We start from the raw sequence: 25,519 nt of genomic DNA, 5'->3' as shown, positions 1-25,519 counted from the left end.
TGAAAACAGTACAGTGTTTATAATATCTTCCACTTTGATTTTATTCTAAATTTCAGAATTTGTATTTTGCAATAATTAATTTACTAATTTTCTTCTCTTCACTTTCTTGAAAATCCCTAAAGATTAAAGTTGGGGTGGTGAACCACAAAAACTAAATAGTGTTACTTAAAGATAAAGTCATTAGTGATCATTTTATACTTTATCTTTTCTTGGTAATAGGTAATGAATTAAATGTCAATGATTATCACCTTTGTAATGAGACATTTATTCTAATGTCCTTTTTAGACTTCAGCAGGTCGTATTTCAATTGCATACTTAATCAGTAAATGGGGTAAGACTACATGGTATAATAGAAATGAGTATGGGATACACCAGATCTGAGTTCTAGTTCCAATTCTGTGGTGAGGTGGTTGTTTTCCATTAACCAAGTCATTTAATTTCTAATTTATCTCATCATCAGCACAATGATCGCTGGACTGGGCAATTTTTATGGTTTGGGGGTTTTGGGGGGACTCGGGGGCTGGGGTTTAAATTTAGGGGCACTTAACCACTGAGCCATATCCCTAACCCTTTTTTATATTTTATTTAGAGACAGGGTCTCACTGAGTTGCTTAGGGCCTTGCTAATTTGCTGAGACTAGCTTTGAACTTGTGATCCTCCTACCTCAGCCTCCTATGCCACTGGGATTACAGGCGTGTGCCACTGTGCCTGGCTACTAAGGGTTTTTAACAGGTCTAAAACTTAAGTTACTTTGGTTGATCTGTTCTTTATATATCTATTAACTCAGTCAAAGATACCACAACCTTTTGGAAGGCCAGGACCATTCTTGTCAATCATTAAATTCATAGTCATCTTTTTCATGTTAACTGTTGCTAATCAAGTTATCAGATCCAAAAGTGAATAGTACAGAATTGAACTCTAGTTTGTGAACCACCAGACTTTCTTTCAACTCATTGCTAATTTAAGATAATGCTGAATCTTGATTCTGTTAAGCAGAGTATTAGCTGCCACACCCAAAGTATTGTATTGTGAACAGGTTCCATCAGTACTCTATTGTTCAGCACCAGTGATGGCAACGATCCATTAATTAATTCTCTAAGATAGTTAGAACTAGAAATCAACTTAATTATCACTCAGTTCACATTTCTACATATGTTATCAGAATATCACAAAAGTCCTAAATAAATGTCTTGGTGAAGTAAAAATGCATAATATAGAGAGACATCTAGTTTAACATGACAGAAAAAATGGAGGCATTTAACTCTATTCTTTTCCCCAAACCCCAGTGAAATGACAAAAGAAACAAGGACAAAGAGAATAGGTGAGGAAAGAATAGATTAGACATGTCAGCATTTAGAAGATGAGAAGTGAATAGACAAACAGTAAACTGACTTAGAGCTGAGATTACATATAGCAGAGAAAAGGAACCTAAATGATGGATCACCTACTGATACTGACAGCAATTTTATAATTCTTTTGGAGACTTTAGGGGAAGAATTAACGAAAGGTGTGTAGATAAATAAGAATAATATTTTTAAAAAATCAAATATGAATAGTTTATAATTCTGTGAGAAGGATGGTGTCATACTAAAAGGAAATAAAACTACTCTGAAGGCTCAGCTGTAAACAACAGTCTCAGAGCCATACTACTGTAAATGTAGAAAAATATTTTAACCAAAACTATGACAAACATATTGGGAGAACATGGAAAATGTATGTATGTGACAACAGATAGCATGTGTGAGAGAATCAATAAAAAAATAATAAAATCAATAAAAATAATGTTGAAAATAATAAAGAATAGAGTTCATAATTAAAAGTCAAACCACTTGCTTATAGAGGACTTAAAATCTTGAGCTAGGGCTATAGCTCAGTGGCAGAGTGCTTACCTAACATGTGTGAGACACTGGGTTCAATCCTTAGCACCACATAAAAATAAACAAAATAAAGGCATTCTGGTTCATCTACAACTACCAAAAAAATTTTTATATCTATGCATCACGGCTATTTTAATTAAGAATAAAATCAAATAATCAATCATTTTATACACACACACACACACACACACATATTTTAATGGGACTTTCTTGCCCTAGTAATCCCAGCTCAGAAAAAAATGGATTAAACTCACATTAAATGTTTTTTGAAAGACCACTATGGCTGGCAATGAGCTTCACTTCCTTTGTTAAAAGCTTTGACTTTTTCTTGAAAAGTACACCATAAGTTCAGTTTCCTCCTTAGGTTACATGATGACATTATGGAAATACTGATTCTTAATTTCCCTCATAACCAATTCTTTTTTTCTATACACTTGTTTCATAGTCCTGGTCAACAATTCCAAATTGTTTAAGCAAGCATGGAAGTTTTATCATTAAATTCTCCTGATTAACTAGCCATGATACCAACACATAATCTTCATAGTATCATATCTATGATACTTCTAAAATTACCATAACAACATGATACAGACTGTGTTTCAGCAATTATGATTGAAACTCTTCACTCCTATTTTTTGGATAAACTATACTATTGTCAAAAAGAACTCTTCTTGGGGCTGAGGTTGTGGTTCAGTGGTAGAGTACTTGCCTGTGTGGTGTGAGGCACTGGTTTGATTCTTTATTTATTTATTTTTTAACACTTATTTATTTTTTAGTTGTAGTTGCACACAATACCTTTATTTATATGTGGTGCTGAGGATCAAACCCAGGGTCTCACACATGCCAGGCAAGCACTCTACCACTGAGCCACAACTCCAGCCCCATGGTTTGATTCTTACTGCTGCATATAAATAAATAAAATAAAGGTTCATTGACAAACTACTATTAAAAAAATTCTTAAAAAGAACTCTTCTTTGAGATCTCTTAAAGCTATTTTAACTCCAACAAATTGTGTTGGAGTTAAACAAGAATATGATTCCAAATAAAATTTGAACTATGATACTACTAGACACAAGAATTTTATATATACATTTGATGTTCAACTAAGAAATTTAAAAATGCATTTTGTCTGGAATTGTAATCTCCTCACAACATATTGTAGAATGAAAACAAATAATATAATTTATCACATACCTTTAAACTAGAAACCTAAAATAAACTTCCCGTTACTAAGGGGAAAAATGTGTTTTGTCAGTTCTCTAATTTAAATATACACAAAGACTAACATGTGTGTGTGTGTGTGTGTGTGTGTGTGTATCCATATCACCATGCAAAAATTTGAAAACCGATAAATCTAGGTGACAATCAATATATGACAGATATTCAACATCCTTGTCTTTTTATTTTTCTGGAAGATTGAAAGTTTTCTTCATATAAAGTTGAGAAAAATCAAAACCAAACCAAATTTTCAGAAGTGTTATGTATTACATATGAAATCCAAATGCTCATTATGTATATCAAGCACTGTTTTAAATAGGTATATATTATCTGAATTAGATCTTCACCACAAATCTGTGAGGTAGAGATTACCATCTTTATTTTACAGAGGAAGCAAATGAAACTCAAAAGGCAATCTGACTTCAAGTAAAGGAAAGACAAGACTTTGACACTTGTTTTAGTTTGTTCCATCCACAGAACCTAAATATTTGCAAATTTAAAATAAAACTTAATGTTGCAAAAGTACAATGTATTATTTGTATTTAGCTGGTTGGAAGAACTGCTGAAAGATAAAATTTTATTTGTTTAAAATGTTAATATTTAATGAAAAGCATTTGATTTTTACAAGGCCTTCATTTTCAAATGAAGAAACATCTTTAAATTTTCTTTCATCTTAAACCTATATTCTTTAAAATGAACAATTTAAATAAAAGTTAAAACAGCAGAGCCATACCTTTCAGAAAAAAATCTTACTGAAAGCACAATGTATAGAAAATAGATTTAATATGGAGATTCCTGCCTGCTTTATTTTTCCTTTCCTAGTCCCATGGTGTGGGAAATAGAGTCTCTGAGACTTTAAGGAATATAACACAAAACCAATTGCTTTAGACAATATTAATCAGTACTTTTATTATTATTATTATTTTTTTTTTGCTTTGTTTCATAGTAGTACTGGGGATTGAACCTAGGGGTGCTCTACCACTGCACTACATCCCCAGCCTCCTTTTTAATTCGATTTTGAGACAGTCTTACTGAGTTGCTGACATTGGCCTTGACTTCACACTCAGCTTGTACTTAATGTACCTTTGCATCGTTAATCAGATATGAAAGATAGAAAAGGAGAGGTCAATTCTTTGGGCCTCCATTTTCTTGTAGGTAAGCAAAAATATTCTCTAACCCTACTTCACAAAGATATTATCAAGATTATTAAAATTATATGCAAGGCTTTCTAGTCTATGTGTAACAAAATTGTAAATATACACATATCCTTTGACTCAAAGTATCCTACTAGGATTTAGCCTAAGAATATCAGGGATGCTCAATACACTCTTTATTAGAATATTATTAAAAGGGAAATAATTTATATGTATAGAGATTAGCTAAATTAATTATTGAATATATAGACATCAAAAATGAATTATCCACATTTAAGTTGCAATGATAATATGTTCAGTGAGTATGAAGTGATAAAAGCAGGTTTATAGCACAATTTGACTATACTTCTAAAATATGTGCTGATATACATTTTTAAATTCTGGAAAATTAAATCATAAGTGAATTTAACTCTTTTTGGCAATAGGCACTTTTTTTTTTTTAGTTGTTAATGGACCTTTATTTTTATTTATTTATATATGGTGCTGAGAATCGAACCCAGTTCCTCACACTTGCTAGGCAAGTGCTCCACCACTGAGCCACAATCCCAGCCCCAGCATGTTATTCTTTAAAAAATGTGCTTTAAAGGAATCTTTTGGGCTTTTGTTTACTTCTTTTTTTTTCTGATTACAAAAGATATGTGCTCGGTTTTAAAAAGGCAGGCAATTCTGTGTGTTCTTCAAACACTTTCTCTTCCAGCATCCCTTCTTCTCCTAGTCATAAAGGTTCTACAAAGTATCACCTCAGTATCCATGATCCTGAGTTAATGAACACTCACCTACCTGGTGATGGTGTCTTAATCTTGTATCAAGCCTAAACTTTCTCAGATACACATTTCTGCACATGTGTCACACATTCTTAAAAGTCAGCATATTCACAAACTATCTTCCCTTTCCTTCCCCCCCACCAATTCCAGATGCATATTTCCTAACTCCATTAAAGGCTTCTTCGTTCATATGGTCTCCTGAAGCTGGCAAATTTGATTCTGTCCACTCAAATAACTAGTGAACAAATTCTCTCTTTCATGACATTTCTAATTTACCTCTTCCTTCGTCCATCTCATTGCAATTTTCAAAGCTAACTAAGGCCCTGCTGTTTCTGACCTGGACTACTCAGCCAAACATTTCTTGAGCATCCATTATATTTCAAGCACAGTAAAAGGAGTTGAGGATATAAAATTAATAAAGCAAAGTGTTGCCTCTCAACCATATCTTAGAACGGGGAAATATAAGAAAATACAATGCAATAAGTACCCAAATTAGAACAAAATCAATAAAACATCAACTCCTTTCCTATATGATCTAATTATACAACTATCTAAATTAACTTTCTAGAATACAAACTAGATCATGTCACTCCTCTGTTGTAAAATCCTTGATGATTCTCCCCAATTGCCTATAGGAGAAAGTCCAGATGCTTTAATACCATGTAAACACTTCACAATCTGGTCCCAATTCACCTAACAGTTCATCTATTATTTTTCTTTCACTTCACATCCTATGACCTAATCATGTATAACCAGATGCTGTTCTGATAATATGCTGAGTACTTTCCTAACACCTAATGCTTGTGCATCCTGCAGTAGGAGAGAGCCCTTCTTCCTTGTGCCCAGCAGCAGAAACCCTGTCCTATTATCAAATGAAACCTCCTTTCTGAATCATACATTAACCTTTTCTCCCAATGTTCCCCAACTCCCTAGTACTAGGAATGTCCTGAATCAAGGAGAGCTCTACCATGGAGCACACTCCCATCACTTTTTATTTTTAATTTTGAGTCAGGATCAAGCTAAGTAGCTGAGACTGGCCTTGAATTTGCAATACTACTGGCCCAGCTCCTAAGTCACCAGGATTACAGATATGCAGCACCATACCTGGCCCAATGTAGTTTTTATACAATGTATTATAATACCTCTTACATTGTGTTGCAATTTGTTTGATATTTTTTCCCTCTCTACCACTAGACTGTGTATCCTTAGTGACAGAGATTACATCTCATATTATTTGTACCCTTCCCAAAGTCTAGTTTTAGTAAATATTAAAAACAAAACAAAACAAAACAAAAAAACTGTTAATGATAGGGGGAAACAGATTTGCAGAGAACTAAAATATACTACACATTTTTTTTGTTGTTGTTCTCTGTCTGGAAGCCATGGGTATACCTAAAACACTAAGGTCACTACCTACCACCACTGATAAATACGTGGAACACAAAGAAGACTGTGTTTTAATCTTTTCCCTCTTATCTATCTAACTAGGATTCATCCCACAAATAACAGTAAACAATACAGAGAGAAATCCTGCTCACCAAGGGCTTATATTCAAGTGGGAAGAGGCCATTAAAAGGTAAACAATAAGGGACTGGGGTTGTGGCTCGTTCGAGACCCTGGATTAGATCCTTAGTACCACATAAAAATAAATAACTAAAATAAAGGCATTGTGTCCAACTACAACTAAAAAGTAAAATATTTTTTTAAAGGGTAAACAATAAGTAAGATCACAAATACTGATCAATGTGGTGAATTTAAAAAAGCAGTCTGATGGAATTAAGGGTGCTTAGAGAAGACACATGCCACTTTAAATGGGAATAGGGAAAAAGTCACAGGTTTCCTCGAGAAGGTAATTTTAGGAAAATAATTATGCAGGCAGAGGCAACTGAAGAGAAATACACTTGGCTGCTTGAGAGAGAGTAGAGACAATGTGTCTAGAAAAAGAAATAAGTGAGCTGGGCACAGCAGCACATGCCTATAATCCCAGCAATCCCAGAAGCAGGAGGAATGTAAGTTCAAAGTCAGCTTCGGCAATGTAGCACGGGCCCTAAGAAAGTGAGACCCTGTCACAAAATAAAAAATAAAAAGGACTGGGTATGTGGCTCAGTGGTTGAGCACCCCTGGGTTCAATCCTGAGTACCAAAAAAAAAAACACCAAAAAACCAGGAAATGAATTTGGAGAAGGAGGGCCTTTGTAGTTGGAACCATGGTGGAAGCCTCAAGACACCTACTTGGGTTTGGCATTTTCTAGTTTACTAGTTCTATTGTCTGCACAATCATCTACATTCTCATAGCAGGACAAGAGAATAACGGAATGGGGTTCACAGCCCACTCTATTGTTAAGCAGATGCCAAATGATCCTCAAAGTACCTCTCTTCGTTTCTGCTGATCAGAAGTACTACTAGATATAATGTTGTAAAATATGGTCCCAGGGCTAATGAAAACATGATAAGCACAAAAAATAAAACCACTTTAAAAGAAATACAAACTTCTATTAACTATAAGACAAGTCACAGAGAATGATATCAAAAGTATCCTAGATTCATTATAGGAAATAAATACTCTGTTACTTTCAAAATACATAAGATTTACAAATATATCCTTTTAACTGAATGAATTTTTCCATTCCCATGTAAACTTGTAATACAAATCTAGATCTCAATGATTAAATAAACTCCCAGTTTCACCTAGCCAAGGTTTTTCTTTACTTTTACAAAAATTAAAAATTATGAGAATTGTACAAACTGATATGCATTAGAAACTCTCAGCAGTAATTTTGTGAATGTTTATGCCATTATTTATTTAATGCAAGTATTACTGAGATGGTAAAACAAAGTCAATCCATTACATAAATGAATATTTGTGAAACTAGTTGCTAAAGCAACAGAGTAGTTGCTAGGAAGTCAACCAGTGTGAAATTACACATCTTACTCCTATTCTCAGTAGCATCTGCTTGGCTTGCTCACTCGAACATGAACAATCCTCTAAATATAAAGACCCTTTCATTATCCTTGTAAGATCTTAAAATTCCAGGATGCAAGCCTTCCACCAGCAAAAATAAACGCATTCTCGGTATCACTACACTCAATACCTGTATCCAATGATCTCTGGCTAGTGTAGTAATGTTTCCCTAAGGCTCTCTAAGGCAGATCAGAGGTAAAATTTTTTTTCTCGTATTTTGCAAGATCATCAAAAGCAGCAGAGGCATCAAACAATAATCATCTCATGTTCCCTCTCTCCCTTTCCTCCAAGGGCCAAAGTTTCTTAAAATGAGTCTTCATAATAACCATGGCCCCAACAGCTATGAAGCAAAAGAAAACATTTTAGTCTAAAAGGGGAAATGTTTACATTCTGCAAGCTGATCCCATTCATAAGGTCTTTATCTTCTCTTCTCCACTCATATAGGATAGCTCATTAAAATGTATATAAATACCCTATATACCTTTTAATCAATCCCATCTTTAAACTGGTTGTGGTCGTTATTTATTATTTCACCCACAGATTCACACTTGGTTGGAAAATAAAATTGCATGATTTCTCCCTGGAGTTCTATCTCAATCTTAATGTTTGGAACTCCAAGAAACTGTTTAATGGAAAACTTCTCTATACAGGATACATAGTCTTGCGGACTAAGTCTGGGTATTACTAAGGAAGGATTTACTCTTCTTTTTTCAGGGTAGAGGTTTGAATTAAAGAAAGGACTTACAACCTTCTTAAAGTGTGATTCGAGAAACAACAGTATCTGCATTACATGGGAATTTGTTAGAAATGCAGAATTTAGGGCTCTACCCCAAACCTACTAATCAGAATCTGGATTTTATTGATAATTTGGGTGCTTATATATCATAAAGTCTCAGAATTGGTGAAAAACTTTAAAGCCTATCACACATAGACCTTGAACAATAAAATTATGACTCATAAACTATAGTCCCCTTCACAAATCCTTTATTTCTTATACCAACAGGTCCTACTTAAGAGAAACTTCCCATAAAACTATAAACTGCTTGTCTTGAAACACATCAAGCTTATTATAGCAATTGTTGTTAGTGGAAGCCACTGACAACTGATTTCTTACCTAATCTGAGCTCTCCGAAGTTCCCACACCCTATCTTCTTGCCAACCCTGAAGTTGGGTCCTACCATAAGAACCCCAGAGGATGTCGAGGAGCCAGATGGTCGAGAGCAGTGTGCACTCCTTTGTGCCATGGGTTTAGTTGTCCGTTGTCTTTCATCCTTTTCCCTACTAGGATGGTCCATGATCCTACACGACAAAGTCTCTGTATAACGAGTAGCCTCAGTGTGTATACCTCTCTTCAATACAAAAGTATGTCCAAATAAATCGTAGTCAGAGAAATATAAGGAGTTCTTTTGGCACCATATTTATGTTTCTAATGTATCTCCAGGAGATGAAAAACCATCGATTAGTTCCTGTAGGACATGTAGTCTGTAGGTCTCAAGCATAGGAGGACATTTTATAACCTAGGTAAAAATCAAGAAAACATGCAGTTAAAAATTAAATTTTGAAACAAATTGAGAAAGACACCACTAATTAGAATGGATCCTATCCAAAGATGAACAGTGGATAGCTTCCTGAAATAGGTTTTGGTTTCATATCCTCCAACAGTTTAACCATCTGGATTAGTTATTCATGTGTTAACATAAGCTCAGTGGGCTGCAAACTATGGAAACTAAGGAAACACACAAGCCTTTACCACAAAATAGTTTCTTCTAGTAATGTACCTATGACCACTATCCCCAAAAATATTCGTTGGCTTCCTCATCACAGGCTAACAGAAAGATCTAGTGAGGTTTGAGTCAAGTTAAATACAACGTGGACAATTTAATTACACGTTCTCTTCTTTTTAATTTATCTAGAATTTAACCAGAAATGAGGTTACTCACTGCCTCTCTTCCCCATTCCATCATTTATCAAGCACTGGCAGCAATTAGGCAATCGGAAGGAATTCCCCAAACCCTATTAGTACTAAGTGGCCATAGACTAGAGCTTTGAAAAGCTCAATTTTTGGTCTAGCTTTTGATGTGGATTTAGCATGCCATGACAAGACTTTCTAAAGGAGATTCATTATAGAAACTCAAAGAGAAAATAAAGCCAAAAAACTAAAAAATCTTAAACATAAATAACATTCATCCCTACCAGAATTCCCCAGGTTCCCAATTCAGGACTGAACTTATCACAAAAGGTTACAATGAGATCATTTTGATGCTATATTTGATAATCCAAATGAATATCTGTAATATTATGTTTTGGTTTTTGTACATGGTTTCTGGTTCATTACTCCTATAACCCTTGTTATTTCCTAAGTGATCAAAATAATGTTGGGGTGCTTTAGACCTCAGAGGAAGGCCTCAGAAAACAAAATATTACCTTCCTTTTGCCCTCCTTCCACCTGCTACTTTTTCTCCCCAAGGCAAGCCATAAAAACTGAGTTTCTTTTCCCCAAGGCAAGTTACATTGTGAGCTCTTAGAACTTCCCACAACCAATCTTCTCACCAGTCCTGAAGCTGGGTCCTACCATAATTACCCCAGAGCATATCTCCTCTCCAATGCAAGTTCCCTAGCCCCTACTGAGGAGCTGCTGACCGTAAAGAAATTCTCTGACCAACCTGTTTCACAGATGATCATAATATGCCCATTTCAAAAAGTGGGAGGGAAGAATGCTTCACAGAGAGGCAAAACAATCTGAACAGACTGGCTTACTAGGTTTCCCCACTGTCAATTATTAACATAAAATCATACCCTTTTGTCCAGTAACATTTCTGAACCCTCATCCATGCTTCAACCATGCCTACACAATGAAGTCTTCACAAAAAAGAAAAAGGACAGAACTTGGATAGCTTCTGGATAGCTTTTAACATAACTGTAGACAGGGAGATTCCTTAAATGGTGTTGTACCACCTACAGAGAGCAGGAAAATCCTGTACCACTTGCCCTATACCTCACTCTATATATCTCTTCATCGTATCCTTTATAATAAACCAATATATGCATTTCCCTGAGTTCTGTGAGTCACTTAATAGAATGAACCCAAGGAAGCGGTTGTAGAAAGAAGCCCTATTGATAGCAGTCACTCAGAAACAGAGGTAAAACAACTCAGGGCTTAGGAATGACATCTGATGTGTGGGAGAACGGGTTCATCTTGGCAACTGTTTCCTCATTTTGTGGGATCTGATGCTATCTCCCGACTATGTCAGAACTGAACTGAATTAGGACATGGACAACCAGATAGTGTCCACTGCTATAGAAATACTTGCTTGCTTGCTGGTTGGAAGAAATCCCCATACCTTTAGGGGTCACAGAAGTCTTCTATGTTGATTATTGAGGTGTGAGAGTAGAAGAAAATCAGTTCTGTTTTCCCAACTCAATACCCTTAAGAAAAAAATACTTTTTGTCACATGTTAAATCCATGTTTATGTTTCACTTTCAAAACCATTCTCCTAGCTGGGCATGGTAGCACATGCCCATAATCCCAGTGGTTCCTGAGGCTAAGGCAGGAGGATTGCCAGCCTTAGAAATTAGCAAGGCCCTAAGCATCATAGCAAGATCCTTTCACTAAATAAAAAAAAATAAAAAAGGGCTGAGGATGTAGCATGTAGCTCAGTGTTTACGCGACCCTGGTTTTAATCCCTGATACTGGAAAAAAAAAAAAAAAGAAAAAAAATTCTCCCCAAAACTTTAAGAGAACTGAACAATTACTTGGTTATCATTACTAGTACATAACACAGCAAAAATATCTAGACTGTAAGCTTTCTGAGGACACTAGAGATAGGATATAATCACAGGTACAAAGCTAAGAGCTGACTGTTCAAGTAGGTACATAATCCAAAAATATAATATTTTTGCTTCATTATAATAGTTAAAATTACTGCTTACTCATCTCTTTTTATTGAGATGAGATTAGCAATTACTAGATTTCCTATATGAACAATATAAAGGATCACAAGTTTGAGGCCGGTCTGCTTCAACTCCCTACCCACCACACACACGCAGTAGCTGGGATTACCTGCACCACTATGCCTGGCTTAAAGTTCTACTTCTTTATCACCACCCACTGCTCAAAATGATTTTCTGGTCCCCATTTATAAACTCTGTAGCTTGTTACTCGATGCCCTTGAATATCAACCATCTCAATCCTCTTTTTAAATAGTACAACATAGGGTTGATGATGTAGCTCAGTGGTAGAGCACTTGTCTAGTATGCATAAGACCCTGGGTTTAATCCCCAATACCACAAGAAACAAAAACAAAAACTACAATATAAATACAAAGAATACATGCCTTATACCTAGAATGGCCTCTTAACTCTTCCATTTGCATTTAAGGCTTGACTCAAGCTTAACTCCTGGGTTAAACCTTTTATAACCAATTTGCCATTTACACGTGAAACACCACTGTCTCTATCCGTCATTTGTCATCCACCATGTACCAGATTATAATTATGCATACCCTAATATCTAATTCGATTATAAGCTTTTAAGCTTAGGGATCCTGTAATATCTCCTTTAGTTTCTTACATATAATTAAGGTAGTACTTAATAAATATTAAGTTTAATACTTATGTTGGATTTGTTCAAGTATTTGAAAACAGATTTCAGTGACAATCAAATGTGTACAAAACAGAGAACTAGAATTCATCTATTAAGAAGCTAATATTAATTCACTTAAATTCAGTGTTAAGATATGTTAGGATTTCCATTTCACAAGAATATTATATAGTTTATTTACAGTACTAGTTGGTAACATAAAAAAAAAAGCTTAAGAAGGAGGTTAAACAATACTGAAAGTAAAATTATACTATAACATTAAAAAATGGTTTCTAAGAACAACAGCAAAAAACAAACTATGTTTATTTCTTACATTATTATCTCATATTATTTCTAGTCCTTTTTATTCCTCTAAAAAAAAGTAGAGGAAAGGGGGCTGGGGATGTGGCTCAAGCGGTAGCGCGCTCGCCTGGCATGCGTGCGGCCCGGGTTCGATCCTTAGCACCACATACAAACAAAGTTGTGTCTGCCGAAAACTAAAAAAAAATATAATATTAAAAAAAAAAAGTAGAGGAAAGAAATTATATACACGTAGTAAGTATGTGTTTATTTTTCTAATGAATAACCATTTGACAATAACTTGTAACTTATTTATTAAACATGTTACACACTGTGATGAATCAATATTTGAATTTTTATAGTCAGAGCAGCAAGTTCCTAAAGAAACCTCAATTCTAGTGGTTCCTATTCATTTAGGTATGACTAAATGAGAAGAAAGATGAGATATTTTTTAAAAGTATGAAACTCCACATATTTTTTGAAATCAAAAGTTATATCTTGCTGGTTTGGTGATGTTTGCCTATTCAACACAAAGAAATGATAAATGTGCTAAGCATGGTGACACACACCTATAATCCCAGCTATTTGGGAAGCTGAAGCAGGGGCATTTTAGCCTCAGCAATTTAGTGAAAACTTGTGTCAAAACATAAAAAGGGCTGGGGGGGGTGGGGTGAGTGGTAGAGTGCTTGCCTACCATGCACAAGGTCCTGGATGCAATTCCTTATTTGCAAAAAACAAAACAAAACAAAACAAAAAACCCAGAAAAAAAGAAAAGGATATGAATTGGATATCTCACCAAAAGGTAAACAGATGGGAAATAAGTGTATGAAAAGATGTTCAATACATGTCACTAGCAAATTGCAAATTAAAACAAGTGAGATACTATTACACACCTATCAGAATGGTGAAAATCCAAAATACTGTGACAACACCAAATGCCTAAAGGAGAATACAGAGTAACAGGAACTTTCATTCATTATTGGTGGGAATGCAAAATGGTACAATCAATTTGGAAGGAATTTTAATGATCTTATAAAATTAAACACAATTTTTACAGATGATCCAGTAATCATACTCCTTGGAGTTTACCCAAATGAACTGAAAATTGATGTCCCACAAAAACCTGCACATAAATGCTTACAGCAGTATTACTTATAATTGTCAAAAACCCCTCAAAATCAAGGATAATTTTAATAGGTCAATGGATAAACAGACTGTGGTAAAGCCATGCAACAGAATATTATTCAACAATTAAAAAAAAAAAAAAGCAAAATCACCAAAAGACATGGAAGAAAGTTAAATGCTTATGGCAAAGTGAAAGAAGCCAATCTAAAAAGGCTAAATACTATATAACTCTATGACATTCTGGAAAAGGCAAAACTATGGAGACAGTAAAAAGATGATTGGTTGCCTGGTGAAAACAGGGGACAGAGGGATGCCAAGATGAACGGTTGGAGCACAGGAGATTTTCCAGTCGGTGTAACTATTCTATATTAATATTGGCTCATCAACTGTAAAAAATATACCACACCAATGGGATATTTTAATAGGGAAAAATAAAGTGGGGGGAGAGAGAAAGAATATGGAAATTCTGAACTTTACACATAATTTTTCTGTAAACCTGAAATTGTTTTTACAAACTAAAAATAAGTCTATTAATTAATATAGCAATAATTTCATCTAAAAACAGCACCAAGAGACTAAAAGTACTTAGGAATCTATTTATATAATACATATAGGATTGGGAATGTAGCTCAGGGATAGGGTGCTTGCCTAGCATATGTAAGACCCTGAGTTTAATCCCTTGCACTGCAAAAATGAAAAAAAAAAAAAAAAAAAAACATATAAAAACATTTGTGCTCAAAATTATAAACTACCATTGAGAGAAATTAAAAATCTATGTAATTGGAGAGACTGAAAGGTGTGTTCAGGGATTAGAAGTTGTGATGTCAATTTTCCTTAAAGACAAATTTAATGCAACTCATATCAAAATCAATAACATGGTTACAGGGATTAAAACACTGATTAAAAACTATATATGGAAACTGCAAAATAAGTCTATTTTGTTATAGCAGCTAGAAAACTAACACTTGTTGCAACTGCTATAATAATCTTTACACACATGTATATAATTTTATATGCATATAACATACGTATACAATTTTTAATATGTATACATATACAATATAAAAAAAAAGAACATATGGAAAAGCAAAGGACATAGAAATAGCCAAAACAATCTTAAAACACACAGAAAAGGTCAAATTCTGTATGATTCCACTTATATGAAATACTTTTTTTTTTTTAAATCTTTTTTTTTTTTTTTAGAGAGAGAGAGACAGAGAATTTTAATATTTATTTTTTAGTTTTTCGGCGGATACAACATCTTTGTTTGTATGTGGTGCTGAGGATCGAACCCGGGGCGCACGCATGCCAGGCAAGCGCGCTACCGCTTGAGCCACATCCCCAGCCCCTGAAATTCTTAATCAAAATCATGAAAACATAAAATGGAAAGGTGGTTGCCAGGGATTGAGGAAAAGTGGAAATCAGGAGTTTTATAGATATACAGTAACAGTTTTATAAAATGAAAAAATTCTAAAGCAATATATAACATTGCTGTTGCATGCCAGTGTGAATATGATTAACCTTATGGGTCTGTACACTTAAAAATGGTTACCAGGGTAAATTTTATGTTATGTGTTTTCCTACTCCAATTAAAAAAAAAATCAGAACACAAAGTTGGAAGAATCTACTAATTTCAGAACATATTTTAAAGCTGCAATCATTCATACATACCTGTTATTCCAATTATACAAAGCTCAAGAACAGGAAAAATTAACCTACGGTGAAAGAAACCAGAAGTATTTGTTCATAGAAAGGTGGGTGTTTAATGGAAGAGAACACTAGTCTAATGAATATCCATAGGTATATGCGTTTATCAAAACTCACCAAAATGCTGGGCATAGTGGCACACACCTGTAATCCCAGCGGCTCAGGAGGCTGAGGCAGGAGGATTGCAAGTTTAAAGTCAGCCTCAGCAACTTAGCAAGACCCACCAAATAAAAAATAAAAAAGGGCTGGGGACATGGCTAAGTGCACCTGGGTTCAATTACAACCCACAAACTCACTAAAGTATTTTTTTTAAAGATCTATATGATGAAAAAAAAAATCTGTATAACATACTTCAATCTATGTAACATACTTCCACAAATAAAAATACATAGGTCCACTGTAGGGAGGGATGGGGGGGAAGGGCAGTATTGTATATCTGATCCTGAAAAGGGTGAGGAGGGCTGGGGATGTGGCTCAAGTGGTAGCGCACTCGCCTAGCATGCGTGAGGCAGTGGGTTCAATTCTCAGCACCACATAAAAATAAAATAAAGATATCGTGTCCACCTAAAACTAAAAAAAAATAAATATTTAAAAAAAAAAAAAAAGAAAGAAAAGGGTGAGGAAGGCAGCACATGTGGTCAGAGCCCAAGCATGGAAAGTACAATCCAGCATGCTATATTGGCACATGCACAAGGTGAGGATGGCATCCATGTGAAAGAAGAAGTCTGGAACAGAGTACTGGAACCCAAATAGAGTAAGAAGAGTAGCAATGAGAGAGTAGTTATATACAGGCAGAGTGACTAAATAGGTAACATATTGAGGACAATTATGGTCAAATTTCTCAGTATAAAAGAATTTAAAAAATGGAACAGGAAATAACCTAGAATGAAACGTGGTGCTGGATGTGCATCAGAAGTATCAAAGTAAACTCATTACGTTTTATACACACACAACAGACAAATATAGCAATAAAATAATTACTATCTCCCTAGCTAGGTGTAGTGGCGCATGCCTGTAATCCCAGTGGTTCAGGAGGTGGAGGCAGAAGGATCTCGAGTTCAAAGTCAGCCTCAGCAATTTAGCCAGGCACTAAGCAACTCAGTGAGACCGTCCATCTCTAATAAAATACAAAACAGGGCTAGGGATGTGGCTTAGTGTTTGAGTACCCTGAGTTCAGTACCCAGTACCAAAAAAAAAAAAAAAAATACCATCTCTATCCACTAACAGGACCTGAGGAGAACAATACCCAATAGCAATGAACATATCTGACAAACACCATTCTCAAGTAAAAGGACCGAGGGATCCTTGGAGAAATGCTAAGTTTAGAGTTGAGGAAGCTAACAGAGTATAACATGAGCCTAAAACATGAAAATAAAGAAACAGTCAATGAATGATAGTAATATGTCAAAAGAATACATATGCAATCTTGTAGGGAGGGCTCCTACTGGCCAAATGTGAATATCAAAATAAATGATACATAAGATTATAACCCACCCAATAAAGGAGTAAATCAAAAATTTATGATATAGTTGAATAAATTACAAGTTTGATTAGTAATGTGATATTTACTTAAGACTTGAATTAACTTTTCCTAAAATATTTAGCATAATTTTTAAGTGGATCCTTTTTCTATATATAATATTGGGGCAACTGGCAATACTTTTTAAGGGGAGTCTGAGGATTGGATATACTGTGGTTATTTAGGAAATACATGCTTAAATGCTGGGGCTTATGGGATATTTTGTTAGGGAGAAAATGTTCTTTGTACTGTATTTGACAAAAATGCATTGAAAACATTGTCTACTTAATCTGTAATATTTATTTTTAATGAATTTTTCTTTATAATGTTCATCTTTGGCAGTCACTGGATCCTTCCCCTGAAAAAGTAAATTAAAATAAAATTAATGGCTTTAGGTTTATGTCTTCAGTTCTCTTACTTTTTCAGTAAAAAGAACTAATCTCATTCCCATAATCAGTCAACAGCTATGTTTTCAGACTACCTGCACATTTTACAAATAAGCAAAAAAGTTGGGTTAAAATATGATGACACTTTATTTTCCCTCTAGTTCTATCATTCGTTTACTCTCATTTTATTTGTTTTGTGATTTCATCAACTTAGGAGGGTTCTCACTCTCTAGCAGCCTCTTCCAGTCTTTTTTTTTCTTTACTCTGCTTATATACCACAATCTATAATTTCTATCACTATTCAGCCAAAGCCTCCATAGTGTGTGAATCTTACTACTGATTATCTATGCTGCTGAGTACTGACAGAGAAATATGTTACAACTGGTACCATTATAAATATGTGGTCTCCTAATTCACCAGAATCCTGAACAGTGCTATACAGTTTTTCTGGTGTTTCCTTATCCTTAGCAGGTGATCCTATATTTCATTTAAGAAATAAAAGCCAACCTACTGGGAGAGGTATGGGCTGATCAATGCCATTTTAAAAGAATTCTTATAGTATTTCAAATTTTAAGTAAAAATTAATCATAATTCATTTGACCTCCTTCAAATCCCATTTTAAACAATCTATAAATAGAAAATAATATTGACCAACTTATACAGTCATATCATGGGCATACAGCAATAAATAAATTCCACTATTATAATTATAATGCACCAATAAAAATATGGCAAAAGGGTAAAAAAATCATTAAAATCTTGCTAAAATATGTCATAATCATATATATATCACTGAATATATGTAGCAAAATAAAAAGAAATAAAAATTTTAATAGAATGTGTAGCCCAATCTCACCTACCATTATACCCAACGGGAGAAATGAATTTTATTCCCTCAGACTCTGTTCACAAGGGCTCTTACTGTATAGAATCTCATAAGAAATATAATTTTAATGTTTAAAGATATGTATGTATTTTTCATAAAATGTAGCTGTAGAACACACAACAATTTCATCTGGTGCTCAACTAGAAAACAGAATTTGATCCAACATTGGAAGAAAAACTGACCACACTAGACTTATTTAAAGGCAATATATGTGTGTTCCTGAAAAATATATGTGACCATACATGATATTAATCTCATGTCATGAGCTGAGATCCAAATCATGAGTAAGATCTGACTCTTGTATATTGATGAGGCCATTTACCAAGTATTATTATTAATGAGAAACTAGAATCAACTTAATGTCCTTGACTAGGAGAATTGTTAAATTCCAGTGTACCTATGCTGTGGAACATTAAGTATATAGCTGTTGAAAAGAAAAAAGGAGATCTATGTCTTAGTGTGGAAAGAGTAAAATATCCTATTAGGTAAAAGGGCCTATTGCAGAATAAAATGTATAGTATGATCCTGCAAAAACAAGTAAAATAAAAACAAATTAATACTGAATTCTTTTGCAAACACTCTTTCCACGAATATGTTTGCACATACTTCGAAGTCTGTAAAAATTAACAGCAGTTTACTTTTGAGGGATAGGGTCAAAAGGAAAAGAATGAAACTATTTTAGTAATTTTTTCCCAACTTTTTTAGTAATTTTTTTCCTTTGTCAATTGCTGGGGATAGAACCCAGGGTAGATCCTTCCAGATCTGGTACTTGCTCACTTTTCCAGCTTCATTTCTGTTAATTCCTCCCCTTATATTATATGTTAATGAATATTGAAGTACTTCAATTCTTCCAAATGGCCCTGGATCCTTCTTTACCCTGCTCTTCATTATGTTAACTTATGGGCATATTTAACTTTCATCTTAAATAATCTTTTACCTAATACAAACAATTACAGTACTACTTGAGTACCCACCAATAGCACTAATATGGTACAATGTAATTGTTTATGCACCTGTGTATTAACTTTGTGAAGGCAGGAACTATTTGTTATCACATTCTCCATTTTATTCACTGGGCCTAGCACAGTTAGTTCTCAAATATTTAGTGATTAAAGAGAAATACAAACGAATAATTGACTTCCCAATTCTGTTCTCAACTAATGAACAGAAATTCAAATTACAAAGATCCTAATTCCTATCATCATTCTGAGAAGGATAAACATATTACAAATATCATGACAATTATATCCTGCTTTAATTGTCTGCAATGTTATTATTATTAAAAAGACAACAGTCCTGAGAAAAATAAATTTTCACCTATATGTCATAAGAGACCATCAAAAGCTGAAAACTAATGACCAAGATAATGGTTTTATTTTAGATCCAATTCTAAGTATTCTCATGTGGGAGTTTCTCTGACATTACAAATATTTAGTTCCAAGCCATGAGAAACAATTATTTAATTTAGGCACAAAGTTGATAAGGTAGAAGACCAATGCCAAAAATCTGCATTTTTATTGTCAGCCCCAACACCAATTTGTTTTCCTCCATTCAATTCACCTTCTATCATAGAAAAAGGGCATACATAAAATATACAGTAGCTTACACTGGAAGAAAAACAGATTTAATTGATTTACATATGTTCTTTTTTGTATTACTTCTACATGAATCCTACAGAATGACAGCAATTATTGAAGGAGTTTGAATCATGTCCAGATGTCAAAAAGAAAAACTACAGCACCTACATTTATTTAAAGTGTTCCTAAGTCAATCAATAAATATTTAGTGAGTGCCTCCTGGGTGCCTAAAAACTGGTAAAGTTAGAACAGTGAACTCCACATGTACAATTCCTTTGCTTATAGAGCTTACAGTGTAGAATGGACATCACAAATAACCACAGGAATAAAAGTATTACAAATCTGAACTATGGTGCAAATTAAACAGAGTTGCTGAAAGAAAGTTCATATTGCTGTTTTGGTACTAGAGATTGAACTCACAGGTGCTTTCCCATTGAGCTACATCTCCAGCCCCATTCATTTTTTTTATTTTGAGATAGGGTCTCAATCAGTTACCAAAGATGGCCTCAAACTTGTGATCCTCGTGCCTCAGTCTCCTGAGTCACTGAGATTGCAGGCATGTGCCACTATGACCAGCCTGAAATAAAGATTATGGGTGAGTCAGAACAAGTTTTAGATAGAGGGTGGTAAGGACTTTATGAGAAGCCATTTTTAAACAGTGTCCTCAAGATGAGAAGGTACCAATCTTGTCAAGAGCTAGTGACATAGCCTTGATACAGAAGGATTAATAGCCTATAAAGAAAGGCTGCTGGTGAACGAAAACCAATGAAATGGGGATTACAGTGAGCAAGGTGAGGAGGTAGCAAGAGTTCACTCACTATTCAGTCCTTTCTGTAGGTCACTGATAGCAATGAAAAGTCATTTAAGCAAGGAAATGACATTTATACTTAAAGGAATGTAGGCATTTACATTTTACAAATGACTGAGTGTTGTGTGACCTGTTCAATGGAGTCAACCTGGATGTACCTGCCTTAGTAAAGACAATCATCTCTTTTCATAAAGAAAATTAAGGCTCAGAAAATGTATGGTCACTGTGTGAAAGTCCAATCCAGCCAGAGAAGTCCAAATCCTGAGCGCTATAGTCCTTCTTCCACACTTACCAAACGACCCTGCTTGCCCACTCACTTACTCACCCATTCAGCCCCATTGAGTCAAAAGTGTACTGGCCTCAACTGTCCTCCTGAAATAATAAAAAACAGATGTGTGTGGTAATTTTTAAATATTTTCATAATTTTTTTGCCAGGCAGCCTAATCTTCCCTCCCTTAAACACCTTAGTTTCTTCTATTTCCCATATTCAATTTAATAAATAGTACATTTATGTCCTCTTTTTGTGGCAAAATTTCTCTTTGAGGACATATTTGTGTTTTTTTAAGTAGTTTTATTGACTTCAGCTCACATGCCATATAATTCATCTACGTAAAGCACACCTCTGCCTTAAAAATAATTTTTGAACAGGAGATTTCAAATTTAGTCTTAGCCCACAGTTAGTGCAATTAACTTAATCTAATCAGCTACTCTAGTTGCTTTATACATTTCATCACTTGATAGGGTGTGGCAGGGAGCTGTACACCTGAAAAGGATTTTATAAGACTAAATGACTGTTATCATACCTTTGGACCTTACCTCTAAATCTTATCTAAGTTTGGTGGAGGGGCTTCTTCTATTAGAAGCTTTTATCAGAGAGGAGGGAAAATACTAATTTAAATGTGTATTTTTTCAAATGATCAATATAAATAAATTACATACAATTTCTTTAATAGCTGTGCTATTGTAGTCTCAACACACAAACCATGTACCCAATTAACTTTCTTTTCCCTGTGACTTACTAGTAGGGTTTATTCAAACTGTATGTGGTTCTAACAACAGTATGTGATACTCTCTGAAAGGATAGTTGCAAATGATTTTCTTTCTATATGGTCTAAATTGTATTATTACTGGAAGACGTTTATCAAAATTTGTGACATGAAATTAGAGAAGTAATCTGATTTCCATCACCCCAATAAAATTTTCTCTGTGATTCTTTCTTTAATGCTACTACTAGTAGTAGTACAAGAAGCAGCAACAACAGTATTTTTGGTTAATTCATTATACTATATTGGTTTGGAAAGTGGTTAGGCTGAAGGGCTGATAGGCATAAAACTGTGTTTATATCATGTTTCCTAAAGAAAATTTACTATGTAAAAATGTAGACGCATTCAGGTTCAATTTTATTGTGAAGTTTAATAAAATCTGGTTTTATTCAGATTCCCATCCAATTAGATTTTGAGTTGACTTCTTGTTACTTCATAAAACTTGTCACATTTGGACTGGGGTTGTAGCTCAGTGGAGAGCGCTTGCCTAGCACATGTGAGGCACTGGGTTTGAGCCTCAGCACTACATTAAAAAAAATTAATAAAATAAAGGTGAAAACAAATTTTGTTACATTTCATTTTTATCAAACTACATGTATCTTCCAACTATTAATAAATCGTATATACTCTCAAAAATGTACCAGGCACTGGGACGCACACCTATAATCCCAGAGGTTTGGGAAACTGAGGCAGGACGATCCTGAGTTCAAAGCCAGCCTCAGCAACTTAATAAGGCCCTAAGCTACTGAGGGAGATCCTGTCTAAATAAAATATTTAAAAGTCTGGGGATGCGGGTCAGTGGTTAAGTGTCCCTAGGCTCAATCCCTGGAAACAAAAATATTAAATTAAATAACAATGTGACATCCTAAGGATATGCAAAAGAAATAAACCTTTCTTGTTTTTTTTTTCCAAAAATAGAGTAGCACCTTTGGAACAAATAGGCTCTGAGTGTGATTATTTTAAGGATGCAATATTTGTTTGGATTTTAAATTGTTTGTTTAAGAATTAGATAAATTTAGGGCTGGGGTTGTAGCTCTGTGGCAGAGTGCTTGCCTTGCATGTGTGAAGCACTGGGTTCAATCCTCAGCACCACATAAAAATAAACAAAATAAAAGCATGCTATCTACCTTTACTAAAGAAATTAGCTAAATTTATAATTTTACCCCCTTATATTTATGTTATAGACATAAAATATACTATCTTTCTCTTGAAAAAATATAAAAGGAAAATATTGCTTACATAAAGGATTTTTTTCAAATGAATGACAGCTTAAGTAGATGAAGGCTTTTTCTTATTCTCCAGGTTAATCTACTGAAATAGGCACATATCAAGAAATAAACAGATACTGAATGTCACAAGGGATGACTATTGGGAAAGACTATAGTAGTAAAGTGAACAGTGAGTGTCTCTCCTAAAGGGCTCAGCTAACTCTTTGAAGCTGCTGAGTTTAGTCATTTAATATTATAGACCCAACACTGCCAAGTCTAATTTTTCAGAAATTTTAATGAAACTTTCCAGTTTTTTATGATTGGTTTTTAATTTTTTAATTTTTCTCTTTCTGGTACTGGGGATTAGATGCGCTCAACTATTATACTACATCCCCAGTCCTTTTTATTTTTTGAGACAGGGCCTAGACTTAAACTTGTGATCCTCTTGCCTCAACCTTCCCAGTAGCTGGGATTACAGGCATGTACCACTGGTACCTGGCAACCTGTTGATAATATTTAAAAATTTCAACACACAACAAGACCCACTGGTGCATGTCTGAAATCCTAGGGTACTGAGGAAGTTGAGACAGAAGACCTACAAGTTTGAGTGCAGCCAGGGCAACACAGGAAGACCCTGTCTCAAAACAAAAAGTAAAAAGGGTTAGAGATGTAACTCAGTGGTAAAGCACCCCATGGTTCAAACCCCAGTTCCAAAAGAAAACCAAAACAAAAATTTAAACACTGTCAGAACTACCAGTTTGTAACCTCTGATGTAAAGTTCTTAAAGACAGGTAAGTGGTATACAACTATATTCCAGGATATTCAGAAACTGAAGCCGGAGGATCACTTAAGCCCAGGAATTCGAGACCAGCTTGGGCAACACAGCAAGACTCTATGTCAAAAAATACACAACTTTAAGATAAAAATAAAGTTTTCAAAGTAAAATATGGCTTTTAAAGTAAAAAGGCCAGGGTGGGAACTCATTAAAAAACACAACTATTTAAAATAGAAAGTACCTAGTTTACCCCAGCAATGAAGTCTTAATATGAAAAGTTAAGAATCTGAAATATAAATTATAACTATTGTCTTTCTACAGAGAAGTTCAGAATTGCATGTTTAGTTTTGTTAACTAAATTTAATTTATTTCTGTTTCCTATTCAAGGAAAACTTCCCACATCTCAATTTCAAATCGAAAAAAGAACAATTTAACATTATTATTCTAAGGAAATGAGCTGAGTTCAAAATAAAAGCTTATTCTACAATAAGATAATGAAAGCATTTGTATGCCAAACAGATGGGTTTAAGATATAAAAGGAAAAGGTCATTAGTTATAATATATCACATAAAATTACCGTGTGCTGTTGGTTGATGTGAATGTTGCTGCTTCTGATAATGGGCTAAGATCTTTTAGAAAATACCAGGCTATTTTCAGTATAAATGCATTCAGGATTTTGTCAACAGGAATTAACAGAAAGTAAAATTTATTATATAAAGTGCTGTAAAATGATGGGCTGGAGTTGTGGCTCAGTGGTAGAGCGCCTGCCTAGCATGCGTGAAGCACTGGGTTCGATTCTCAGCACCACATATAAGCAATTAAATAAATATAAGTTCATCAATAACTAATAAAAAATATTTTTTAAAAAGGGAAAATATAAAATTCACTTACAACATGCCTATAAGCTCTTAATATAAGCTCTCTTAATATTTCCTGTTTGTCACAGTATCCCTTGCTGCCAACAATGGGCCTAACACATAGTAGCTGCTCAATAAATATATGATAAAAGGAATTAATAACACTAATCTTAGTTCATATATCTATCACTATACTAATTGATTGTGGCCTATCAAACTAGATTGTGTAATTGTATAGAACCAGGGGCTGCTCTTTTTCTTATATACCTACAGTGTTAGTACTGTGTGAGAGTAAATAAATGTTTAATTGAACTGTTTTCAATTAACTGAAATTCACCTAACAAGTATCCTCAATTAACTAGATCCTATCCCTCTTATTTTACTCCATACTCTAATTACAATAAAATTATAAAACAATGAAACCACAATATGCTCAAAACTTATAGTTCATACTGGACATACTTCTTTCTAACCTTCTTTCTTATTTGTTTTAAGCCCAAGAATTCTATAGGATTGAGGATATATGCTACCTGCCATTAATACCTTCTTATATCCCAGAATATGCTTAAAATAATCTAAAGATAAAAGTGTAGATTAAAATAATTAGCTAGGCCTAGTGGTGCATGCCTGTAATTCCAGCAGCTCAAGATGCTGAGGCAGAAGGATAACAAGTTTGAAGCCACCCTCAGCAATTTAGCCAGGCCCTAAGCAACTTAGTGAGACCCTGTCTCAAAATAAAAACTAAATAGGACTGAGGTTAAGTGCCCCTGGGTTC

The 25,519-nt window shown here is 34.4% G+C and overlaps 1 protein-coding gene across 1 annotated transcript in view; it reads right to left on the bottom strand.

Moving 5' to 3' along the window:
• Positions 1 to 25,519, bottom strand: part of Csnk1g1 (casein kinase 1 gamma 1) — a 142,357-nt gene that overhangs the window by 93,652 nt on the left and 23,186 nt on the right. Inside the window, 1 exon segment of the mRNA XM_048793300.1 lies at positions 9,089 to 9,491. Coding sequence (XP_048649257.1) covers positions 9,089 to 9,269 — 181 coding nt within the window. The 5' untranslated portion in view covers positions 9,270 to 9,491.

This window comes from Marmota marmota, unplaced genomic scaffold (assembly GCF_001458135.2).
Source record: "Marmota marmota marmota unplaced genomic scaffold, marMar, whole genome shotgun sequence".
NCBI lineage: Eukaryota > Metazoa > Chordata > Mammalia > Rodentia > Sciuridae > Marmota > Marmota marmota.
The sequence above is the reverse complement of the archived record's forward strand: the minus strand, read 5'-3'. Positions and strand labels throughout refer to the sequence as shown.